The 23,523-nt window shown below is 42.9% G+C and overlaps 1 protein-coding gene across 3 annotated transcripts; it reads left to right on the top strand.

The window, feature by feature from the left end:
• The first annotated feature begins 239 nt into the window (after positions 1 to 239).
• pum1 (pumilio RNA-binding family member 1) lies at positions 240 to 23,022 on the top strand. Of its 3 annotated transcripts, XM_088328508.1 has the most exons (23): positions 240 to 397; positions 4,687 to 4,858; positions 4,957 to 5,079; positions 5,183 to 5,251; positions 5,849 to 5,954; positions 7,559 to 7,752; positions 10,718 to 10,890; positions 10,965 to 11,223; positions 11,746 to 11,839; positions 11,920 to 12,018; positions 12,112 to 12,254; positions 12,319 to 12,457; positions 12,540 to 12,674; positions 12,757 to 13,053; positions 14,313 to 14,555; positions 14,625 to 14,895; positions 15,952 to 16,081; positions 16,157 to 16,291; positions 17,223 to 17,360; positions 20,373 to 20,498; positions 20,568 to 20,689; positions 21,578 to 21,770; positions 21,879 to 23,022. In XM_088328508.1, the coding sequence occupies exons 1-23, from the start codon at positions 255 to 257 to the stop codon at positions 22,008 to 22,010; spliced, it is 3,636 nt and encodes a 1,211-aa protein (XP_088184634.1). In that variant the 5' UTR covers positions 240 to 254; the 3' UTR covers positions 22,011 to 23,022. The 3 variants fall into 3 exon arrangements, with proteins under 3 accessions (XP_088184634.1, XP_088184633.1, XP_088184635.1); XM_088328507.1 differs by having other exon boundaries at positions 20,373 to 20,689; XM_088328509.1 differs by lacking the exon at positions 240 to 397 and adding an exon at positions 432 to 627 and having other exon boundaries at positions 20,373 to 20,689.
• Positions 23,023 to 23,523: the final 501 nt, after the last annotated feature.

Here is a 23,523-nt window from a genome sequence, read left to right as displayed (position 1 = left end):
TCACCGCCACGCGCTTTGCGGCAGCCCTCAAGTGGTTGGTTTTAGGCTTTGCTTTTCAGAGGCCCGAATGACATTGAAGGCAGCGCGTTGCCATGGCTGCCAGGTACCTGGTTACCTTGGCGACAACCCTCCACCCAAAAAAAAATTTTTTATTGCGAAGTGTGTCTTTTTCGGAAGGAAAAGAAATCACGAATATCAGTTGAACGAGGCTCTCAAATGCAGCAGGTGACCAAACAAAGAAAGCGCTTGGCGCAATGAAGCGCACGCTCTCTTTCCCTTCCCATCATGCACCGCGCACTCATACTCCTCCACCGAGCCGCCATGTTGTCGGACTGAAATCCTGGGGCGTCGCAGAGAAACTGGGGCCCCAATCCGCTTCCATCAACCCCCTCCGCCGGTGAGTCATACCCGGCGGGTGTTCGCGGTGCCTCGGCAAATCTCTCTGCCACGCAACGACGTGGATATTGTCGCCATGACGCGGATAAATGAGCGTCTTTTGTGAGCCAAAGCTGATTCTTCCTCCTCCCCCACTACCGCCGTTCTCCTCCCGTTGTTTCGGTCTTCCGGTCCAGACAGCGCGCGGGGGCCTTTGTTAGCACTCGCCGGCAAAGAGAAACCGGTTCGTTGGTAAGATAACGCGCCGGCGTTTATGTTTGGTAGATGAGGAGGAGGGGGCGTGAGAAGGGGTGGGGGAAGACCGTGTTATTGTTGCTAGACACCGACGACAATTCTTTATCTCAAACCGGTCATCGATTTTCGGTGCCGCTTTTGTTGTGTCATGTTCCGGGGGCGGGGTGGCGTGGGGGTTGATGAGGTGGTCTTAAGTGAGGGGTGGTTGGGGCTAACCTGTTTTGTCACACCCCGGTGGTGAATTCATGATATGGACTCGCTGCCCCCTTGCTTGTTTCCGGGTGTAGAGAGCATGTTATGTGTTGGATTTCCGGGTGTCCCCGTCACAAAAAACTTGACTTTGTGTCGTGGTTTTGTTCGTTTGGGTAATGATCAATCTGGTGTTGTTTTTGGTGAAGAGTGGGTGTGTATTGTTTATATGCTATAATTTTAATAAGATGTCGTAGTGCACTAAAGGCACTGAAATTAACCCTATTTAACACACAAAAAATGAACAGATTAAAGGGGAAAAGGTAAAGAGAGGAGGGGGGGGTCTAACAGCCAGGTTGACCCTTGCATGATGGGGGGGGGGGGGGTTGACCTGACCTGCATCCATCTGCCGGACTGCAAGAATTGCAAGAGAATTATCATTGTGACAGACATTTTGTTTTTGAGCTAATCAGCTTGTGTAGGTGATGGAGTAAGTGCTCATAAAAAGCTAAGAATGTCATTGTAGTGAAGAGTAGATGCAGACATATTTTATCCAAAAACCTTCACATAAGGTGACATTCATTATTTTTGCCTTATTTAAGTTATTGTATAGAGATTTGGGGGAAATTCTTAAAGAGCAATAAAAAAAGGCTTTTTTTTGGTTACAGAATAAGTTAATAAGATAATGCTGAGTATAAAGAACATACCCACAATCTGTTTATAAAATCCAACATGAAGATAAAGTGAAATTACATCCATATTATACGTATATAAAGCAAGTGGGCACCAATATTCCAACAAAACACCCAATGTAATTATCTTCTGCCTCTACATGCCCACACTTTCTTGTGTAAATATTGTGTAAATTATCTTTTGTCAGTTTTTTTTAATTCTCTCAGTAAAATATGAACTGGAGTGCCACGTCCAATTTCATTGTCACAATATATTCAACCCATTTTGTAACACTGATAATAAAAGTATATTCTATTCTATTCCATATACTCAACAGTTTCTCTACAAAGGAGACATTCATCATATCAGTGAAATCTATAACTTCCAGTTTCAGTATTTTCACATAACATTGAAAAGCCATTGTGCCACCTGAAAAGTTATTTATGGAACAATTATATATCAAGAGTTTCTTAGAGTATTGTGTTATAGGAGTCACTAGCTATACTATTGTATGTTTGAAATGTCAATACTTTGTTTTATAATTTATCCTCTGGTTCTGTAGTTTTGATTTTCAATGCTTTCCCTGAAAGGGGAAAAACTCGTAGGCATGTAAAAGCTTCGGCTATGTTCAGCCTACTCCCTTTGGGCACATATTAAGGATTGTATTATTATATTGCACAGATGTTTTATTCAAATAGTTTGTTTCCTTTTGTTAGTGATTGATGGATTTATTGTGCTGTGCCTAAATAAAAAGTCACAAACTAAAGTAAAAAAAAATCTTTCAGAAAGACTTCAGGGTGATGATTATAAAAAAAGTCTCAGTATGTGAGTTGATTATTAACTAAGGGTCAGAGGTATATTTTTAAATGGCATTTCTTTCAAATGAGCAGATACGGATTCTAAATTGGGGGTGAAAAACTTTTTTGGAGCGTAATTGAGTAGAGCAAGTGCTACCTGCTTCATGTGCGTTTTTAAAATAACTTGTTATCACTAAGCTGTTACTAAGTTAGTATGTTATTACTGGTTTTTACGTATTAGAAGTGGGATTAAAATAGCCTGTGAAAAATTTGCTCTGTGTGAGGACACTGAGTGATATACCATATTTATTTGTGTATAACGCGCCCCCCTAATTTTGATTAAAAAATGGGTACAACATTTTGTTCTACTTTTTTAGAGATCAGACTAAGCTCTGAAAGTGACAAACGTTGATGAATTCTTACAGCCATTATTAAAATAACATATTGACAACGTAAACTATTAACACAATATCAACATAAAATGCACATTGTATTTAATGTGTTTCAAAGTTCGATTTATCATCAGCTACACCAAAGATTTGTCTTCTCCTGTCTAACATTGGTCTCTGCTACTGTGAATAAAAGTATTGTGAACATGAGATAAAATACAATTTGTTTCTGAATTTCATCTATATCATCGGTGATCTACGACTCTGTTTCGATTCCCATTGCATCCAGTGTTTTGCAATGTAGTCAGTGATAGCTTTCCACTGATCAATAATTGCACAAATACAGTAATTTACGACTGTAAAACCTCATATCTAACGTGCACGGGAACTTTGAGTTATTGTTTTTTGGTAATCAAAAACTGCGTGTTACATACATGCGGTAACCTTATTATTGCCTGGAGAGGGATGGGCGCCACCAGGCTGTACTTGCCCAAGACACGCCACAGGAAATGGTGCCCCTACGACCCTAGTAGTTAAGGAATTCGTCACAGATAATGATCAGTAAGTGTTTTAAAATTGTAAGGGAAATGTTCAGTGACTTATGGCAGGAAGGCTACCTTGGAATGACATGAATAAAGCAGCAGGTAAAAACTGTATATTAAAAGGAGGGCAATGAATAAATATTCAGCATGACATCCGTGATATTAAAAAATGACTAACTCTCAATCGTTTGGAAGAATGGGTCATAAATTTGAAGACACTAATTATGTTAATGATTTATCCTGCCAGGTAAAAAAAATTCTGGGCGGCAGTAGCTCAGGAGGTAGAGCGCTCGTCTTGGGATCAAGGGATCCCAGTTCGAATCCCGGCTTGCCCGTGTTACATGTCGAAGTGTCCTTGGGTAAGACACTGAACCCCTAATACCCCCAATAAGCAGGTTAGCGTCTTACATGGCTGCAATACAGGGCCGCTATTGGGAAATGTGAAGCACACTGTAAAGCGCTTTGGGAAGTCATTGACTTGAAAAGCGCTATATAAATGCAGATCATTTCATAGAAAAGCTTTTTATAACCAGTCTGCTGGCTACCTGGGTGTTCCTAGGAGCTTACATGGTCCCCACAGGAACCGTGTTGTTGACCCCTGCACTAAATCTTTAATGCATATGTAAATGTTTCGATCCATTTTTTTTTTAAATACAAATTCGTGTCATTTGTCCAGAAAAAAATGTTTGCATACTGTACGCAGGTGCTTGGACTTCTAAAGGGTGAGAGCTTCTTACACAACTACCAAGTCAAAAAAAGGTCAGATAGTGAACTATCTTGATAGATTTTTCCATGTCTTTGGGATTAATTCAGATTACAGGTGTTGTGTTTGTTTAAAAAAAATTAGATGAGTAGGACAGTCCTGAATTTTCTTTTGTTGGTATTTTTCTTTACTCCGTAAACACCAATTCTATAATCCAACCTCGCTCTGTAATGAACAGAGCATACATTATACATTGCTTGTTTTTATCTATTTGATGCTATTGTCGTAATTTGTATTAACATTTTCTTTCGGATGTCATTAATTATTTTATTTTAAAATTGCAACAGTTACACCCCCACCCCCCCACCCCCCCATGCCCATGTGATAACCAATTACTACCTGCTCCAATGTAAGAATTATCAAACCCTTATTTCTTCATCGTGTAGTTGCGGTTTTCATATACACTTAAACGTTCGCACTACCATTACCAAATGTCTCGCTCATTTCTCTTTGTAATAGAGTCTGACTGTAATCATTTTACTCATTCTGTTTGTGAAATGAGAAGTTCATAACATTCTCTATGTCAGTGCTAAAAACAAACAAACAAACCTTGATATTAATGTTTGGACCATGTGTCTCCAATGTTATTACCTGTTTTAAAGCTTTCAATGATAAGCGTAGCAATGCCAATCTATGTATGTGCTTCTTAGTATTCTCGTGGTAATGTCACGGTGTAATGCTGATTTTGTTTCTCCCCTGTTCAGGCTGTGGTGGAATGAGCAGTGCGTGCTGAAGAGGAAAGCAGTACTCTGGCAGGATTCCTTCAGCCCTCACCATAGAACTACTTTTCCCAGCAGCATGCCTGTGGTGCTGAGCAGCGGAGGACATGTCCCTCCTGCCGGGCAGAGCCCCCAGGCTGCACCTCCCAGTCAGCAGGTAAAATTAATTGGAGCAAACGTCTGTTTAATTGTGTATTCTTTTATGGTGTGGATTCTCACAGAGATAAACCTGAGATTTTATTATGTCAAACTCAGGGAGTAGCAAGTGCCGGCCGTTCCCAGGATGATGCCATGGTAGACTACTTTTTTCAGCGGCAGCATGGCGAGCAGCCTGGAAAACACCGCTGGCCCACTGGGGACAACATCCACGACAGTCAGGTTTGTGGTTTCAGAATAAGAATGCATAAAGTCATCAATTTCATATGTAGTTCATTCATATCGGACCCATTTCTCTAACTACGTTCCTGATATTCTTTTTCAGGTGCGCTCCATGGACGAGTTGAACCACGACTTCCAGGCCCTGGCATTAGAGGGTCGTGCCATGGGAGAGGTGAGACCAGATGACTTTTTTTTTTTTGCAAAAGTTGAAAAGCTTCGAGAAAAGCCAAACAAATTCATACGCTGAATGTAATAGGTTGTTTTAAATGATGGCCTTGGCACCTCGGCCAAACTCTGGTTAACCGCAGACTTGACTAACAGGAAATCCACAGCTAATGGAAATGGGTGGAAAGTTTAGAAGGGATGTGTGGAGCTGGCCTTTGTCTTTCCAGAATAACAAGATCCGGGGAAAGAATAAAAGCGGGCTGGCAGTTTTAAGATGGTTATATTGAAGCTTGTCTACTTTCAAATGAATTCTCAACTTGAGTAAACGATATATAATCTAACCAAAGACTTTTATCGTTCTTTGTAATATATACGTATTGCAAATAAAATATTCTTTTGGACACTTTTCGGTAGAATGTTACAAACAGATGAAATATACAGATTTCATTTCAAAATGTCACTTTATAAATGTTTTTATTTTTGAGGTGACAATGCGATGCGTGTATTGAATTAACGGCGCTCTTAATTTAACCCTATAAGATATATCCAGCAGGTTCTTGTATTGTCACAAAGATATAACTTAGTCTTTTTCTTCCACCTGCAGCAACTGCTTACCGGCAAGAAGTTCTGGGAGACGGATGACTCTGGGAAGGATGGGCCAAAGGGGATATTCCTGGATCAGTGGCAGAACAGCGCTTGGGGGGCTACAGGTGGAGATATCTTTGCATCCCATTTTCATCAAAATAATTTGGTGTTCACTTTTTGGGAAGTGTATTTACTTATGTAATGTGAGGTTAAGTAAAAAGGGCGAAGACAATGGCAACATATTAAGGCGGCTTTTAGTAACTATTCCTTCTTATCACGCCATATTTTATTCTTGTATTTTGTAATGCGTTCGTTGTAAACCCCTTACCGTTTCTGTAAAACTCGCCTAAAATCCATTCCAAGACGTACCCAAAGTGATTTGAATGCTGTTCTTGAACGGTTAAAAGAATATGGACGGTTTTGTTTTCTTTGTCTAAATTGAAAAAAAAATCACTGCAAGTGCTACTAACATTGAGTTGAAACACAGAAATAGAAAGGTCTTTGTTCTCGCTTGATTGTTTTTAATTTTTTATTTTATTTATTTATTTATTTATCTATTTATGCAATCAAATACCTGCAAAAGAGTGTGGCATGAGGATCTCTGCTGTAAAATAGGTGAGACAATATCTTGAAGCTTAAATTAGCAAATTTGATCACAATCTGAAAAACTAAAAATGGTATTTTACTAATTTTCTTCATGGTAGGTCTAGGCATTTCTAAAAGTGGCCGTTTGGAGACAACCAGTTCACAGTCCTTAAAACCCTACATTTGTGTATTTTACCTTGGCCAATTTTTAGACATTGTGAAAGAGTTGTAAATGTTTAACTTCTCTTTCTAGAAGCGAATCCATAATTTTGCAAACTTTCGCGTCGCGACCAATCCCTTTGGATTAGCGCATGTTTACTTTCGGCTCTGATTTGAATACACACAATAAATGTGTACATATTTACGCTGGAACTTGTATTGGCTAACAAATGTGTCAATCCGTTTGTGTCTGTCAATATTGGCTAAATATTTTTTAGGCTGAATCGGTCATGTTTTTTTTTTTTTTGTCAAAACAGGACCTCATACGTTGTCACAGCCTAAGGACTGTAAAAAAAGGTTGTAATTGGTCAAATGTGGTGTCAATCAAAATGTCAGAGGATAGCGGAATTATTAAAGATAATCTGACGGGTCCATTTTTTTTAAAGGGGAGTTTTGGAGTCAAACAAACTAATTACAAAAAGAAGCTTTGAAAGAAGCAGACTTGCTTTTAGGCGTATTTCTTGTTTTAATTTGTCAGCATTATTGTGTGTATTGGAGTAAATATTTTACACGGTTGGATTCACTAGACTCTCGTGAATGTGACCAGACTATATTTTCGGGGAATCGTGTCATGAGTAGAAGTTCCCAGAGCTTTTAGGTGAGATATCCCATCCGGGTATCTTGTTTCAGGCTGATAGTGATGTTTTTCTGATGAGTATATCTTGAATCCCAAGAGTATTAGCTGTCCAATGATAAATGGCATGGCACATTTCAGTGACTGGGGACATTATAAAGACACGGCTTTGTTTATCAACGTTCCAACGGGGTTAAACAGATTAAGTGCTCTAATTTCATACCAATACTGTCTAAACTGGAAATTCAGATTTGAAATGGAAGTTGTTAACTGATCATCTGCCCTTGATTCACTGTCATGGTACTGCAATGTTTTATTTAGCCATTTAATCTTGCCTTCTCCTTTTCACAGACCACTCAGTGTCTCAGCCAATCATGGTGTCGCGTCGACCCGGTCAGGGCTTTCACGGCGGCAGCGAAGTGGGCGTGGGCTCCGTCATGTCGCCGCGATCAGAGAGCGGCGGCCTCGGCGTTAGCATGGTGGAGTACGTGTTATCCTCCTCGCCTGCTGAAAAGCTGGACCCCTGTCTACGGAAAGGACCTTATGTGAGTCGCAGGGATTTTATCTTGTTTTTAAAAGTATTCCCAAGCAGAATTTTTCAATTAGGCACAGAACGTGTAGTGGTCATCCCTACATTTATGGAACTATGTTGCAAAAGATTTCACACGCCGGGGATTTGGGAAATTGGGTTCAAAGTTGACCCATCTTGCTTGTTTCCTGTAGAGCTGTGACGTCATTGAAGTAACACTACACTTTCAAAATGGCAAAATCCTTTACCACAACGTGTAAGACAAGCTCAGAAACGGACAGCGATTATAATGAACAAAATTTCTCTGACCCTGATTTTATGGACGATTATGAGGAAAGAATGTCCGTGACAGGTCTACAGACAAAAACTGTTTTCGAACCAGAGAAATAGATGTACAGCCGTATCAATTCAAACCATTGGTTGAGGCGAGTGATGAGGGCAAACTTGAAAAGTTTGTGTTCAAGACCCATTTTCTAAGATAATGTTCCATTTATTTACTAGTTTTAATCCCTTTTTCATGAAGGTAATTTTGCAAGTTTTTGTTATTAAGCGCAATTTGCTCGTCTGTCAGGAATACACAGTTGGGAATGGGCCATACCAAAGCCAGATTACTGTTGTTAATTGTAGCTGTTGCACTGCAAATATATAAATCTTGTTTATTCCCTGTTGAACTGCATTTTTTAGTTTTTAGTGTATTTGCAATTAGTTTTAAAAGACCATTCAGATTCAGATTTACTTTATTGTTATTCGTGTACACGTGTATACAGAACGAAATGTCGATACATCTGACCCGCACAGTTTCTTTGAACGTCAGCCGGGATAGATAAGATTAACCATGTCTTCGTCAGAATTTTAGCGCAGCAGTTCGCCATCTCGCGGTTCGATGCCACTTCCAGTTGTTAAATGGTCCAGTTTATTGTTTTTAGAGCGAACGTTGGAGAGGAAAATGGATGGGAGAGGCGCTTTGCAGGGTTTAGCCTTTAGCCTAGCTGTTAGCCCGGCCCGACAACCTCGCTTCCTCGTCCGGCGGTCACGCCGCTGTCTTGCCACTCTGCTTCGCTGCTTTGTAGGCCGCTGGGTCTTGTTGACATAGCAGTCCGTGGCTAATAAACACTCCCGAGTGGTCGTGGCACCGAGCGCTTGATGTCTGGATGATCGCATATCCATGACCGTTATTATTGCATGCATTTGCGACACAACTCTTAAGCATTCTCCACCAAAACTACCAAAACTGCTTGAAACACTCACAACCTCTTCGACTAATTAACACGTAAATAATTACGGTGACTAATTTGCAAGCTTGCTGGTTTTACTATGATGACGTCACAGTTCAGAATGCCTATGCCGAGACACGTCATCGCTAAGATGCATTATCCCGGAAATAGTTGTGATATACTGATGAAATACTTCGTTCTGCAAAAATATATACTATTTCCTCTTTTTTTGCATGTTTAAGAATTTGAGATTACTTTTAATATTTGTCTCCTGCAAGTGAAAACATTGATTAACTCCGGCAATACAAAAAAGTGTCTAGTACACTACTTCTCAATTGTTTTCTGTCACGCCCCGCCTATTAAAATAATTAAGTTGTATCTAAAATTTAAAAAAACATAAACTCAAACTATAAACATTTTTGACTTTTTTCAAACCATATGTTACTGAAAAATGAAATTATATATCCATCCATTATCTGAACCGCTTATCCTCAGTAGGGTTGCGGGGGTGCTGGAGCCCATCCCAGCTATCTTCGGGCAGTGGGGTGGGGACACCCTGATCTGGTTGCCAGTCAGTCGCAGGGCACACAGGGACAGACAATTCACTCGCTCATTCACACCTAGGGACAATTTGGACCGGCCAATTAACCTGACATGCATGTTTTTGGAATGTGAGAGGAAACCGGAGTGCCTGGAGGAAACCCACGCAAGCACGGGGAGAACATGCAAACTCTACACAGGAGGTTAAATCTCATGACCTCAGAACTGTGCTGCACACGCGCTAACCACTGCTCCGCCGTGCTGCCTGAAATGATATAAAATCACAAAAATATAATTCATTCAAACTGATCAGCAACATTAACTCAAGAGTACAAAATTAAAAAAAAATGCATTGAATGAGCAGATTTTGCAATGGACAGCTTTTTAAAGCAGTAACAAGCTAATCTCTGCTCCTGCTCAATTATACGATGCCAACAGTGCTTGCACTAAGCGGTATATTTGTTGGCACCAAGAACATCATGTTTGGGTTTGGCATTAGTGAGAACCAAATCATATCAAAGCAAAAGTCTCGCGTGAAATGAGGGAAAGGCATTGCCAATACATTTGTCCAATGCGACCAAGCTTCAAGAAAGAATGTGATTTAACCCTTTCTGCGCTTTTTTGATCAAATTTTTTTTTAAGTGATCACATAATATTTGTGAGGACAAAACCTTCATTGTTCGATTATGGCAGGAGCATGTCACCCACGTTCATTTCAAATCTTCGCCCTTTTTTTGGCACACAGATTTTTTTTTTCAGCGGGATTGTGGCGTGTCTTTGCCTGACAGCTTGATTTATTCGGCTTCAGGCTGTGTGCTGCCAACATTTTTAACGTGGGAAGCACATAGAGCCACCGTGCTAGCAGTGAAGCTAAGTGCTACATCTGCTTTGTCAAATTTCCTGGTCCTGGTTTTTGGGAGGAGACGTTTGTTTGTCTCTTGAGTCAGTCTCTCTTCGCCTGTCTCCTCACCTGTGTTAGATATATTTTCACTGGGTCACTTGAAGGTCTGCTCCACTTTGTGTCTTCATTATGCACTGCATGTAGGCAAAATCTAAACAAAACACTGTGCAAACAAGAGTGCTCTGCCTCCTTAGCGTAGTAGAGGTACAATTGTACTAGATTTTTTTTGGGTGTGGTCAAACAAGCACCACTCCCTCTCCAGACTAAGTCCTGCACCCCCCCCATTTTTAGCAGGATTTCTCAATCCTTCCTCATGTTTGGCACAGGGCCAGCGGGATGTCGAGGTGGTGGAGGACAAGCGAGAAAAGCCAAATTCCACATTTGAGGCGGAAAAGTTGAAGGAGCTGGCAGAGGTGGAGGCCGATGTCATCAATGATGTCATCAACCCCAACGGGCTGCCGGTGCAGAACGGCCTGGACGTCGATGTCAAAGAGTTTGGGTACATCTTGCTCGCATCCTTTTTTTTCCAGGAAACTGTTTTGACCATCGCTCATTTACGGCCTTTTTCTTCAGTCGCCCACCTGGCAACATGCAACCTCCTGGCCCGGAAGGAGATCTTCTGGGCGGTCCAGTGGGAGTGGACGGGTTGACGCCCCTGGGTGCTGGCGGAGGCCCCAAACCGCCTGAGGATTTCCCGGGTGTGGACCAGGGCGGCGTGGCCATGGACCCGATGGAGTCTGTGATGGAGCCGCTGCAGTTTGACTACAACTCACAGATGCCCATGGACTCAGCGCCCACCGTGGGACTCTTCGATTACGCCAACCAGCAGCAGGTAGGGCTTTGAGAGTCAGCTGATATATATTTTTTTCTTATTTCTTATATTGGTGTTTTTTACTTATGTTCCTTGATTTGTATTGTAACAAATTATTTTTCTGCACTGCAAGTTATTCATTTTTTCTTAATTCACTTGCAATATTTATTGAAAAAAATAAATAAATGGGGAAAGATAATTGGTAATAATGAGCAAAATTGTTTGCCTGATAAACAACAAACTTATACTTGGAAATTATTTTAATGTTATGATTTATCAGTTGATAAAAAAGTTGTTAGGAAAATTATGTCGTCACTGGTTTGGTCGGTAATTATTTTTTTAACCATACTATATTAACTTTGCATTTTGAACCTCAGCTAACATTAACATAATGCTGCCACGCAGGCCTTAATGTTGCTGTAATCAGGGATTAAATGTTATGTCAGAAAAAAATCTTGAAATCAAAGTGTTGTGCTACATTCAGCATTCCTAGTTTTTTTTGTGTCATAAAATCAATTTAGCCATTTTTTTTCTTCTCTGTAGCTCTTTCAGAGAAACAATGCTCTGGCCGTGCAGCAGCTCACAGCTGCCCAGCAACAGCAGTACGCCTTGGCGGCAGCGCAGCAGCCTCACATTGGTGGGGAAATTAAAACTTTTCCTTCTGTTATTGTGCAAGAAAATAAGACGTGGTCCTTATGTTGCACCTGTTACCAACAGGTCTGGCCCCCGCTTTTGTCCCCAATCCGTACATCATCAGTGCTGCCCCACCAGGTACCGACCCCTATGCGGCGGGGCTAGCAGCAGCAGCGACTCTCGGTCAGTTTATTTTTATTTTTTATTTTTTTTACACTTTTTTTAGGGCTCCGTAGACATTTAAAAAGTAAGACCTCTCTAAACTTGTGTTTGCAGGTCCAGCAGTGATGCCTCCTCAATACTACGGCGTCACTCCTTGGGGCGTTTACCCCGCCAATCTATTTCAGCAGCAAGCAGCTGCTGCCAACAACTCAGCCAATCAGCAGGCGGCGAACCAGGGCCAGCAGAACCAGCAGCAGGTCAGTCCTGATATTCTTTCAGGGTCCTTGCAAAGTAATTTATGTATTTTTGTTGTCCTTTAAGGTGATGCGTGCAGGAGGTAATCAACGTCCGTTGACACCCAGCCAAGGGCAACAAGGACAGCAGAACGAGCAGCTGGTTGCTACGGCAGCTGTCAACTCTGCCCTTGCCTTCGGGCAGGGGCTTGCGGCTGGAGTGCCTGGTAAGTTCAGTGAACTGATTGTTGAGTATTTTTGCAGTGATGGAATTGGTCCTTAATCTGTGTTTTTTCCTCCCCCTACCAGGTTATCCGGTCTTGGCCCCTGCAGCCTACTACGACCAGACGGGCGCCCTGGTGGTCAACACTGGAGCTCGCAGCGGCCCCGTCCGCCTCATGGCCCCCGCATCTGTCATACTCTCGCCGTCTGCAGCGCAAGCAGGTAAGTTGCTGTCAATTAGGCACAATTTTTCTTGTCAGTTTTATGGACCGAGAGAAATAATTACACCTGTACTACTTTTCAGTTGCTGCTGCAGCAGCTTCAGCGGGAGGTGCCAACGGCGGCCTGGGCGGCAGTGCCAATGGCGCCTTTCGTGCCATGACGTCCCAGCAGCCCCAGCAGCAAGGAGGCGGGGGCCCCTTAGGCGGAAGCTCTTTTTACGGCTCCTCGTCACTCAGTTCATCTTCGCAAAGCTCTTCGCTCTTCTCGCAGGGCTCCGGCCAGCCCGGCCCGGGGTCTGCTTCCCTGGGCTTCAGCCAGCAAGGCTCCTCCTCACTCGGCGCCACTCTGGGGGCCACGTTGGGAGGCTTTGGTACTGCAGGTTGGAGCAGTTTTGCTTCTTGTCGTGCTTTTTTGTGTTTATTCATATTTTTCAGAATGACTTTCTGTTTTGTTCAATCTAACATTCTTCTCTGGCTTCGTGAGTAAAAATATTGTGATAATAAAATAAAATAAAATGTTTTTTAGTATGTCATCTGTATCACTAGTGGTCTAGTGCTTACGTTTCAGCATGCTCACTGCTAAGATCCGGATTTGATTCCCGTTGTATACAATGTTTTGCAATTTTGGTCGGTGACATTCATCGACCAATTAATCATTGCACTCGTATGTTTAAATGCGGTTGCTCTCATTGTAGTTTTCATTCCATTTGCCTAATAGTCCATTGCGAAAAGTATACGACCAGTGTTCTCGTTTGCCTGCGTCCCTGCGTCCTAGACGCATCATTTTTGCTGGGGACGCATAGTCTCAAATCAGCGTGCGTCCCCGGGACGCAACTTTGACACAAAATTGTCATTATTACCTGATTAAATTTTTTGTAAACAAAGATTTACCGCACTCCAAACTTTTCGTCAGGCAGTACCGGCAGATGTTGTTTTGGTCTTGCGGTTCGAGTTTTCGTCTGCACGCCGATCTCGAGTTGTGTAGTGAAAAGTCCATCTTTTTTTAGAAAACTGGCTTTTTCGGCTCAACTCATTAAAGAGAGCCGGCTCTCAAATGGCTCACTTGATTTGATGCATTATATTACGAATTATGATTTTGTATGAATAAGTTAAGAAAAAAATGAAGTATAAAAGGAGAAAATGAAAAAAGACAGGTTTGTGGTTGTCCCTTTAAGCGGTATATTACCAACAATAATTTGATGCAGAAAATGAATTAATAATTTGATGATTAAAACTGAATGAATAAATAGATTTTTATTATATATTTGTCACCGATTTACAATTTCAACCCCGATAACACTAAATTTTGGAGACCCATAGGTATCTGTTGGGACCCATAGATTTTTGAGCATGCGAGTCCCCGGGACCCATCACTTTTCAGAGGTAAAATGAACACTGTATGACAAAAGACTTTTTTGGGGGAGGGTTGCGCCTTATAATCCGGAAAACACGGTAATTTTAACACCTGAATTTTGTCTGTTGTGACACCGGGAACCTTTGAGTTTACCTCCCCTAGATGACAGATAATAACATTTACATACAAACTGGAAACGTTGAAAATTCTGAAATGTCATAAAACAATCTTTGAACATCCAATATGTATTCTAACAAAAGCTCTTTGGTCTCTGCCTCCCTTTAGTGGCCAATTCAAGTGGCGGGAGCGGTTCGCGGCGCGACTCCCTGACAGGGAATAGCGAGCTTTACAAGCGCAACCCCTCCAGTCTCACGCCAATTGGCCACAGCGGTTTTTACAATGGCACACTGGGCTTCAGCCCCTCTCCTGGTCCGGTTGGCATGCCGCTGCCCAATCAGGGACCCTCCCACTCGCTCACGCCACCTCCCTCACTCTCCAACCACAGCTCCTCGTCTAACCTCAATTTGGGTGGGTAGCAGATATTAAATGATCTCTTTGCAGGCCAATTTAAACCTGTACTGGAAATGCTTCCGCCAGGGGGCCTGACCAACGGCAGCGGGCGCTTCATCTCTGCCGCTCCGGGCGCTGAGGCCAAGTACCGCAGCGCTGCCAGTTCGGGCTCGTCACTTTTCTCTCCCAGCAGCCAACTGTTCCCGTCGTCGCGGCTACGCTACGGCATGTCGGACGTGATGCCGTCGGGTCGCAGCCGCTTGCTGGAAGACTTCCGCAACAACCGCTACCCAAACCTGCAGCTGCGAGATATTGCCGGGCACATCATGGAGTTCAGTCAGGACCAGCACGGTAGCAGGTTAGGATTTTGCGACAGTAGAACGTTTTTAATTCATGTTGTCCTATTTGAAGATTTTATTTTTTTCCCCTGTTTTATTACCTTGACTTGTTTTCTGCCATGTGTTTCAATTTTGTGCTCTTCCATCATGTTCCATCTGTTCGTTCCAGACATTTTTTGGTCATCCATCATTAGCCTCCCCTTCACTTATCTGACATTAGGTTCAGCAAAGATTTGAGACCACTCTTCCCCTCTAGCTGTAATGTTAGCAGCATGCTAAGCTAAGTTATGATCAGGGTTCGTACTGGGCCTGCAAAATTTAGGAAAAAAACCTCTTGCATTTCTGTTTTTGTTTTTTGGGAGAACTTAAACATAGTGAAATGCAAACTTACCTTGAGATGACATTACCAAATGAGAGTATTCAACTGTAATAGATAATAGTAAATTTGTTTCCATGTTTCACAAGTCTGCTTAAAAATGACGCAGACGCTGCTCTCTGGAGGCTTCCCTTGACTTTGCATTTCCCCCCCTTGTGCTTTTTGTAGCTGTCCTTAGTTTGTAGTGCATTGTCCTATGAAGAGCCGATGACAGGTGCATGGTACACCTAAACAGGGCACCGTTAAATGTGTATTGGTTAAATGATTGCGCATCAATTATAGACATTTATTATGGGTCACGCAAAGAATAAGGTAGTGTTTCTTAGTGGTAAATTGTAACGAGAACAACTTCCTGCAATCGAAAATGTAAGCTGCATAATATCGTCGTTTTACCAAACACCTTTATAGAAAGAGATTTGCATCAAAACTATTTACACACTGTATCGTGCAGATCTTTAAATATATTCGCAATTTACCCAAGATCTAAAAAAAAGATATATTTTGATAAATTCACACTCAAGATAAAGAAATCACATATGTAAATGGCAGATATAATTGTGAATCTGAAAAATACATTCACACTGGATATTTTCTTTGTAATGATGTTGGAGGAATTAGAAAATTGGCTTAGAAAGTCCTTGAATGTGCTTGAATGGGCCATGAAAAAGGTGTATGAACCCTGTATGATCATGTGACTTAGGTTCATCCAGCTGAAGTTGGAGAGAGCCAGCCCGGCCGAACGTCAGCTGGTCTTCAGTGAAATCCTACAGGCTGCCTACCAGCTCATGGTGGACGTCTTTGGAAATTACGTCATCCAGAAGTTCTTTGAAGTATGCACCAGAGTTTGTGGTCTTGTTTTGGAATTTATATCTTTGGGGGATTATAAACCTTTATTTTGTGTGCAGTTCGGCAGTCTGGATCAGAAGCTGGCGCTGGCCGAGCGTATCCGGGGTCACGTCCTGTCACTGGCACTGCAGATGTACGGATGCAGAGTCATCCAGAAGGCACTGGAGTTCATCCCGTCTGATCAGCAGGTCATTGTGAGTACCATGCTTGGTAATTATACACACAATACATAAAATTATTGATTCAGGCTTTTAAGAATCTTGTTATATATCCAGAAAAAATATCTGACCACAAACCAGGGAAGTTGAGTAACAGCCAAGGACTTTATTGTGTTCTACTTGGCTTGCAAATCTACCGTATGATGCGCACTATTAGGTGCACCGGAAATACCACTCTGTTTCTCAAAGGCAAAACAGTTACCGTATGCAGTATTATTTAGTTTTTACTATGCATTTCCAATTCCATTCACCATATTTTCCGGTGTCTATAATGTGCACCGGGTTATAGACACCGGAAAAAAAACAAAAAACAATACTTTTTCCCTTTTTTTTAATTGTATTTATTTTTGTATGTGTTTGTCTTGCTGTCGGTCACCCCACTCGAGGGATATGACCAGGGTAGATAGATAGATAGAATGGCTCACAAGAAAGTGATAACAAAAAGGGAAAGTAGAAAATGTTGCCGAACGAGTCGAACAATGAAATTGTTGCAAAAGACGAAAATGGTGTACGTGTGTATGCCATTGATGTGCTGCTGGAGTGTTCAGTAAATGGTTTTAAAATGTTATACTTTTAGCTTTTTACCAGATTATTAACTCAATGATTAAATTATTTTCGCTGTCTATTTACAGGCTTTATCAATACTTGATGTTTCTTTTTGTACGTGGCAATTTTAAAGCAGTTTTAAAGGGGTGCTTATATGCAATGCAGGCTTATGCGGGTATATACGGTACTAAAAGTCACTTTTGGTTTTGTTGTAAGACCCACCATGTATCTGTCTATTCTCTAAGGGAAGCCCATACGTTGCTTTTTTCCAAGCGGCTGTTCGGTTCGGCCACATTTCAACTCTAGCTCGGAATGACCGTTTCATTTCTCACCAATGACATGTCTTTTTTTTCCCTGGTAGAGCGAGATGGTGCGCGAGCTGGACGGCCACGTGCTCAAGTGCGTCAAGGACCAGAACGGCAACCACGTTGTGCAAAAGTGCATCGAGTGTGTGCAGCCGCACGCGCTGCACTTCATCATTGACGCCTTCAAGGGACAGGTAGTTGTCTCACTGCAAGTTTGTGCGTTGTGTTGCCATAGTGACCTAAGCCACAGGAATAAGTAGTAACGTTAGCTTTGCCTGCTAATAACGAAAACTGAGAGACAAAGGGACTGTGTTTGAGTGCTGTAATTAATATTTCTGACTCTTGTTCCTGCATGTGTCATTTTTGTTCTTTCTGTATATCAGATTCAGATATACTTTATTGTCATTCTAGTACACGTGTATACAGAATGAAATGTCGATATATCTGACCTGCACAGTTTCCTTGAATGTACAGATATAAATAAAATGTTGTATTGAGTTGGAGTATTGAAGTATGAATAATATACTAATTAATTATGGCTATGTATAGTATTATACAATAGTGCAGAGTGCAAGAGTAGGAGCTAACCAGATGTGCAAAATGGGCAGTCAGGTAAACAAGTCACTATACAGTAACAGTAACACTGTAGTACGATAGTGCAGAGGAGAACAGATGTGCAAAGGAGTGGCTAGGTATAAAGAACTAGTAGTGCAAAAAAAAAAGAAAACAGACAAACAGATGTACAGATTAGCAGCAGTGTAGACTTACTACAGTCTAATGGCCAGGGGGACAAAACTATTGCAGAACCTGGTGGTCCTGCACCGCACACTGCAGTACCTCTTCCCAGAGGCTAGCAGAGTGAACAGTCCATGATGGGGGTGAGAGGGGTCCCTAATGATGTTCTTGGCTCGGGATAGGCAGCGCTTCTGGCCAATGTCCTGAATGGAGGGGAGAGAAGTCCCGATGATTTTCTCTGCTGTCCTCACCACCCTCCTCACACTACCCCAGTCCGAGGCACTGCAGCCTCCACACCACACAGAGATACAGCTGGTCAGGATGCTCTCTATGGTGCCCCTGTAAAATGTGATGAGGGTGGGTGGGGGCAGGTGGGCTCTCCTCATCCTCCGCAGGAAGTACAGGCGCTGCTGTGCCCTCTCCACCAGTGATGCAGTGTTCACGGTCCAGGTGAGTTTGTTTGTGATGTGCACCCCTAAGAACTTGGTGCTGCTGACAACCTCCACAGCCTTATTGTTGATGAGAAGTGGGGCATGGTTGGGCTGTTTTTTCCTGAAGTCGATTAGGATCGCTTTGGTCTTGTCAACATTCAGGACCAGGCTGTTGTCTCTGCACCAGCCCACCAACTGCTCCACCTCCTCTCTGTAGGCCAGGTCGTCGTCGCCCCTGATGAGGCCCACTGGACCACTGTTGTGTCGTCCGCAAACTTCCCGATGTGGTTTGTGGCTGACCTGGGGACGCAGTCGTGTGTCATCAGGGTGAACAGCAGGGGGCTTAGGACACAGCCTTGGGGGGGAGCCCGTGCTGAGGGTGATGACATCGGAGATGTTCTGACCAATCCGCACTGACTGGGGTCTGTCAGTGAGGAAGTCCAGCAGCCAGTTCCGCAGGGGGGTGTTGAAGCCCAGGAGTCTCAGTTTGTCTACCAGGTGTTGTGGGATGATGGTGTTGAATGCTGAATTGAAGTCCAGGAACAGCATCCGCACATGGGTGTTCTTCTCCTCTAGGTATGTCAGGCTCAGGTGAAGCGCAGAGGACATGGCATCCCCGGAGGAGCGGTTTGTCCGGTAGGCAAACTGAAAGGGGTCGAGTGAGGAGGGGAGACTGGATGTGATGTGCTCTTTAACCAGTCTCTCAAAGCACTTCATTATGATTGGAGTCAGTGCAACGGGCCGGTAATCGTTCACTGACGAGATCCGGGGATGATGATGGCAATCTTGAAGCATGATGGTACTGTGGCTTGGTCTAGCGAGGGGTTGAAAATGTCTGTTAGGACACAAGCCAGCTGATCGGCGCACTCCCTAAGGACCCGCCCTGGAATGTTGTCAGGGCCTGGAGCCTTCCGTGTGTTGACCCTTCTTAGGGTCCTCCTCACCTCAGTTGAGTCCAGGAGGAGTGCTCCCTCGTCCTGATGTGGAACCGCTTTCGCTGCAGGGGTGCCATTTTATATGTGTATATGGTATACAGTGGGACCTCGCTACTTTGCGGTTCGACGTTAGCGGATTTAGAGCTTCGCGGTCTGTAATGTTTTTTTTTTGTTTGTTTTTTTTGAAGAGGCGTCGCTACTTTGCAGATTTTCGCTTTTTGCGGGAATCCCCCTCGGCCGACGACCCTAGTCTTTAAAATGGAGGCACTTCACACACTGGTCCGGACCCGTTCTCGTTTCCCGGTGTTGTGCCCAAATCCGACTCCCGTACAGAATCCTCCCCCCCCCCCTCATGCGGGGGGATTCTGCGCTGCCGACAGGCTGGCCTCCGCGCGGAGCGCCCGACCCGCTCGGCTTGTCGCGGTGTCGTGCGTATCACGCCCGAAAGTACCCGCGCCGTGGGTTAGGGGCTCGCTCGCGAATAATAAGGATAAGCGGTGCAGATGAGATGAGATTTTTTTTTTTTTTTTGAAGAGGCTTCGCTACTTAGCAGATTTTCAGTTTTTGCGGGTGGTTTTGCTCCCCATTAAACGGGTCTAAAAAATAATAATAAAAAAATAAATAAAATATATATATATATATTTTTTTTTTTTTAAGGTGCGCCTCTACTTCGCGGATTTTCACTTATCGCAGGTGGTTTTGGTCCCCATTAACCGCGATAACCGAGGTCTTACTGTATGTGTGCACATGTTTGTTTTGGTAGAGTGAGAAATGACATTAAACATTAATTCCGAAAGAGGATTCTCAATGTTTGTCAGCCCTGCATTCCCATTTTTGTGGAGTTATTCTTTTGTACTGAAGTAAACATTAACATAAACATTTCCTAGCCAAATGTTGACGTGCAAACATTTGGACCAGAGCATTACTAATTTAAACATGTGAAAAGATCGTTGGAAAATTGCAAAAAATATATACATTTTTTCATCCCCACCTTATTTTTAGTGTGCTAAAATATAAATGTATGTCTTTTTTCTTCCAGTTTGAGCTCTACAAATTGTACAATAGATAATGAGCACTTGTAAATGGAACTGTGCTTTCTGCTCAGGTTTTCGCCTTGTCCACTCACCCGTACGGCTGCAGAGTTATCCAGCGTATCCTGGAGCACTGCTTGCCTGAGCAGACACTGCCCATCCTGGAGGAGCTGCACCAGCACACAGAGCAACTAGTGCAGGTTGGTCACACTGTTGGATTGTTTTGCATGTCTGAGTGTTTCTTTACATTTTCCGGCGTTCTTGTACAGGACCAGTATGGCAACTACGTCATCCAGCACGTGCTGGAGCACGGCCGAGCCGAAGACAAGAGCAAGATCGTGGCGGAGATTCGAGGAAACGTGTTGGGGCTCAGCCAGCATAAGTTTGCCAGGTAGCGGACAAAGAAAACTCAAATTATTTTTAAAATAAGGAGGGACTTGTACAGTAATCCCTCTGTTAATTGCAGTTCATGGGGACCAGAACCCTCCGCAAAAAGTGAAAATCCGTCAAGTAACGCTGTACCTTTATTACATTTCCTAATTGCCAAACTTACCTTGAGATAATGTTGTCCCTCAGACTCAGATTTAATTAAAAATGTCTTCTTACTGTAACAAGCCACTAAAATACTAGCTGAGCTTTAGCCGTGCTCAGCGGCTTGTTTTAGGGGGGGGTGGACTTGTTGACCCGTGCGCCCGCTCAACTGGGTGTTTGACTGACAACCTACACTAGCTTAGCACAGTCGCACACAGTCACATCCTCCTAACACACAAAGCCCTCCCTGACCTGCCACTGTGATAGCATTTGCTGTGTGCCGTCTGCTTAGAACACAATGCACAAGACGTGACTGCACAGCTTATCCTTAGTAGGGTCGGGGGGCGTTGGAGGCAATCCCAGCTATATTTGAGTAGTGGGCATGGGACACCTTTAACTGGTTGCCAGCCAGTCGCAGGACACACAGGGACAGACACTTCGCTCGCTCATTCACACCTAGGGACAATTCAGAACAGCCAACTAATCTGACATGGATGTTTTTGGAATGTGGGAGGAAACCGGAGCGCCTGGAAGAAACCAATGCAAACACGGGGAGAACATGCAAACTCCACAAAGGAAGGTTCCATCTCATGACCTCAGAACTGTGCCACACACGCGCTGATTGCTGCGCTGCCGTGCTGCGATACGTGAAATGAATGACAATTTAAAATCTGTGAAGCGGTGAACCAGCGATAACCAAAGTGCGAAATAGCAAAGGGTCTTTGTAATCTGTTGTGATTTTTGTCAGCAACGTGGTGGAAAAGTGTGTGACGCACGCATCCCGGGCGGAGCGAGCAGTGCTGATCGACGAGGTGTGCAGCCTGACGGAGGGCCCCCACAGTGCCTTATACACCATGATGAAGGACCAGTACGCCAACTACGTGGTGCAGAAGATGATCGACGTGGCCGAGCCCACCCAGAGAAAGATCGTCATGCACAAGGTGAGCGAGCGGCTTCAGTAGACATATCACAATTAAATGGAAGTTTCTCAGAAATTACTAGTGATTTTATTAACAACACCCCCCCCTCCCCCCTCCCCACTCCCCCAGATTCGACCACACATCTCCACGCTGCGCAAATACACATACGGCAAACACATCCTGGCCAAGCTGGAGAAGTACTACATGAAGAACGGCGTGGACTTGGGGCCCCTTTGTGGCCCCCCCAACGGCATCATGTAAAACCCCTCATCACCCTTGAAGAAATCCCCCCACCTCCTAACTCTTCTGTTTCCATGGAAACTCCTCCAGTAACCCCCTCCTTCCTTGGCCTGCTGAATAGGGGGTGTTCCCCTCTCCCTATTTTTTCTTATTTAACTTCCCGACCACTATTTAATTTCTCCGCTAACCAGCCACAGCGTGATTTCGCATGGGAGGTTTTTTTTTTTTTCTCATGGTCTTGCTTCTATAAATATCAACATGTATACTTGGTGTAGAATCTTTTGCATATACAGTACATATGAATATATATAAATATCTATAAATATATACATATTAAAAACTTTGTAGGGTTTTTTGGATGTCAACCTTGTATCTATAATGTATCCTAGTAGTGACCACGCTTCCTTCTGATTGTATACTTGTACATTTGTAAACCCTTCTAATGTAAAAGTGCTTTACCGACCCTTTCTTTTTTTGGTATAATGGAAAAAAACCTGTGCATTTCAGTGTATATTTTCACGTTTTGTTTTTTGTTCGTGTTGTATATTGTAAATTGTAATAACTTCCTGTTTTCGCCCTCTATACAGCATATTTGTACACAAACAAAAATTGTACCATGCTTTTATCTGCTTAACTTAAAAAAAACTCCCACTGGCTTCATTTGTCCTTTTACTTTTTTTTTATAGAAATGGCTTTTGATGGGAGTTAACACAGCTTGTACAGATGAATTTATTTGGTGTTTCTTTAGTGATGTATCATAATTGTCCATTTTTGGGGGGGTCACTTTTTTGGGGGTGAAGTTAAACAAAAAAGGAAAAAAAAAAGGCCGCTTTGTGTAAATTTACTACTCACGTGCACACCTTGTAACCATATGTGTATAGTTAACAGAAAACCTGTGTATGCTTACTTGCCTGGGCAACTATTTTTTGTAACTCCTGTTGTAGATTGTCTCCCAACGATTGTGTGATCTTTATTTTGGAACCAAACGGAGAAAAAAGACAAAATGCTGAAAAAAAAAATGTTGAAAATTGAACCCGACTTGTGTGTGCATTTTTTGTTCTCATTTGATGTCAAAAACAGGTTACAAATATAGTCAGATCTAAAATAATAGCAAAAATAAACCAAAATTGATAACCTGTATCATCTGAGCCGTGATGACCACAGATAGTTCTTGAAAAAAACTCGATCAATTTAGAAACAGTACCGAAAACATGGATTTAATCAAACATTTTCGATGTATGGCATGCCTTAGGATTGTGTGCCTTGGCTCCAAAAAGGTTGGGAAAAACTGGCTTATGTGTCACGTAGCTGAGCTGGCCGTCTATTTTATTCTTCTTGGTGCCTTTTAGCACTCATTTTTGGTTGCAAAACACACCACAGCAATATCTATTGGTCAAATAATACACATGCTCCCTTTAATGATAGCCCCAATCTTTGATTAGAAATGTGTGCGCCTCTGCCGTATTTCCATCGAAATCCATCGACCAATAACACATGGTAAAAATTCCATTAACAGGTATGGAACATCTTATTC

The sequence above is a fragment of the Urocampus carinirostris genome, chromosome 2 (assembly GCF_059441175.1).
Source record: "Urocampus carinirostris isolate Australia breed hairy pipefish chromosome 2, RoL_Ucar_1.0, whole genome shotgun sequence".
Taxonomy (NCBI): domain Eukaryota; kingdom Metazoa; phylum Chordata; class Actinopteri; order Syngnathiformes; family Syngnathidae; genus Urocampus; species Urocampus carinirostris.
Note: the sequence above shows the minus strand (reverse complement) of the source record. Positions and strands in the feature narration are given on the sequence as shown.

Coding starts and splice junctions, on each gene's coding strand:
- pum1 (XM_088328507.1), top strand. CDS start 255: ATGAAGCGCACGCTCTCTTTCCCTTCCCATCATGCACCGCGCACTCAT. Junction 12,458..12,539: donor GCTTGCGGCTGGAGTGCCTG/GTAAGTTCAGTG, acceptor TCCCCCTACCAG/GTTATCCGGTCTTGGCCCCT. Junction 21,771..21,878: donor GAAAGATCGTCATGCACAAG/GTGAGCGAGCGG, acceptor CCACTCCCCCAG/ATTCGACCACACATCTCCAC.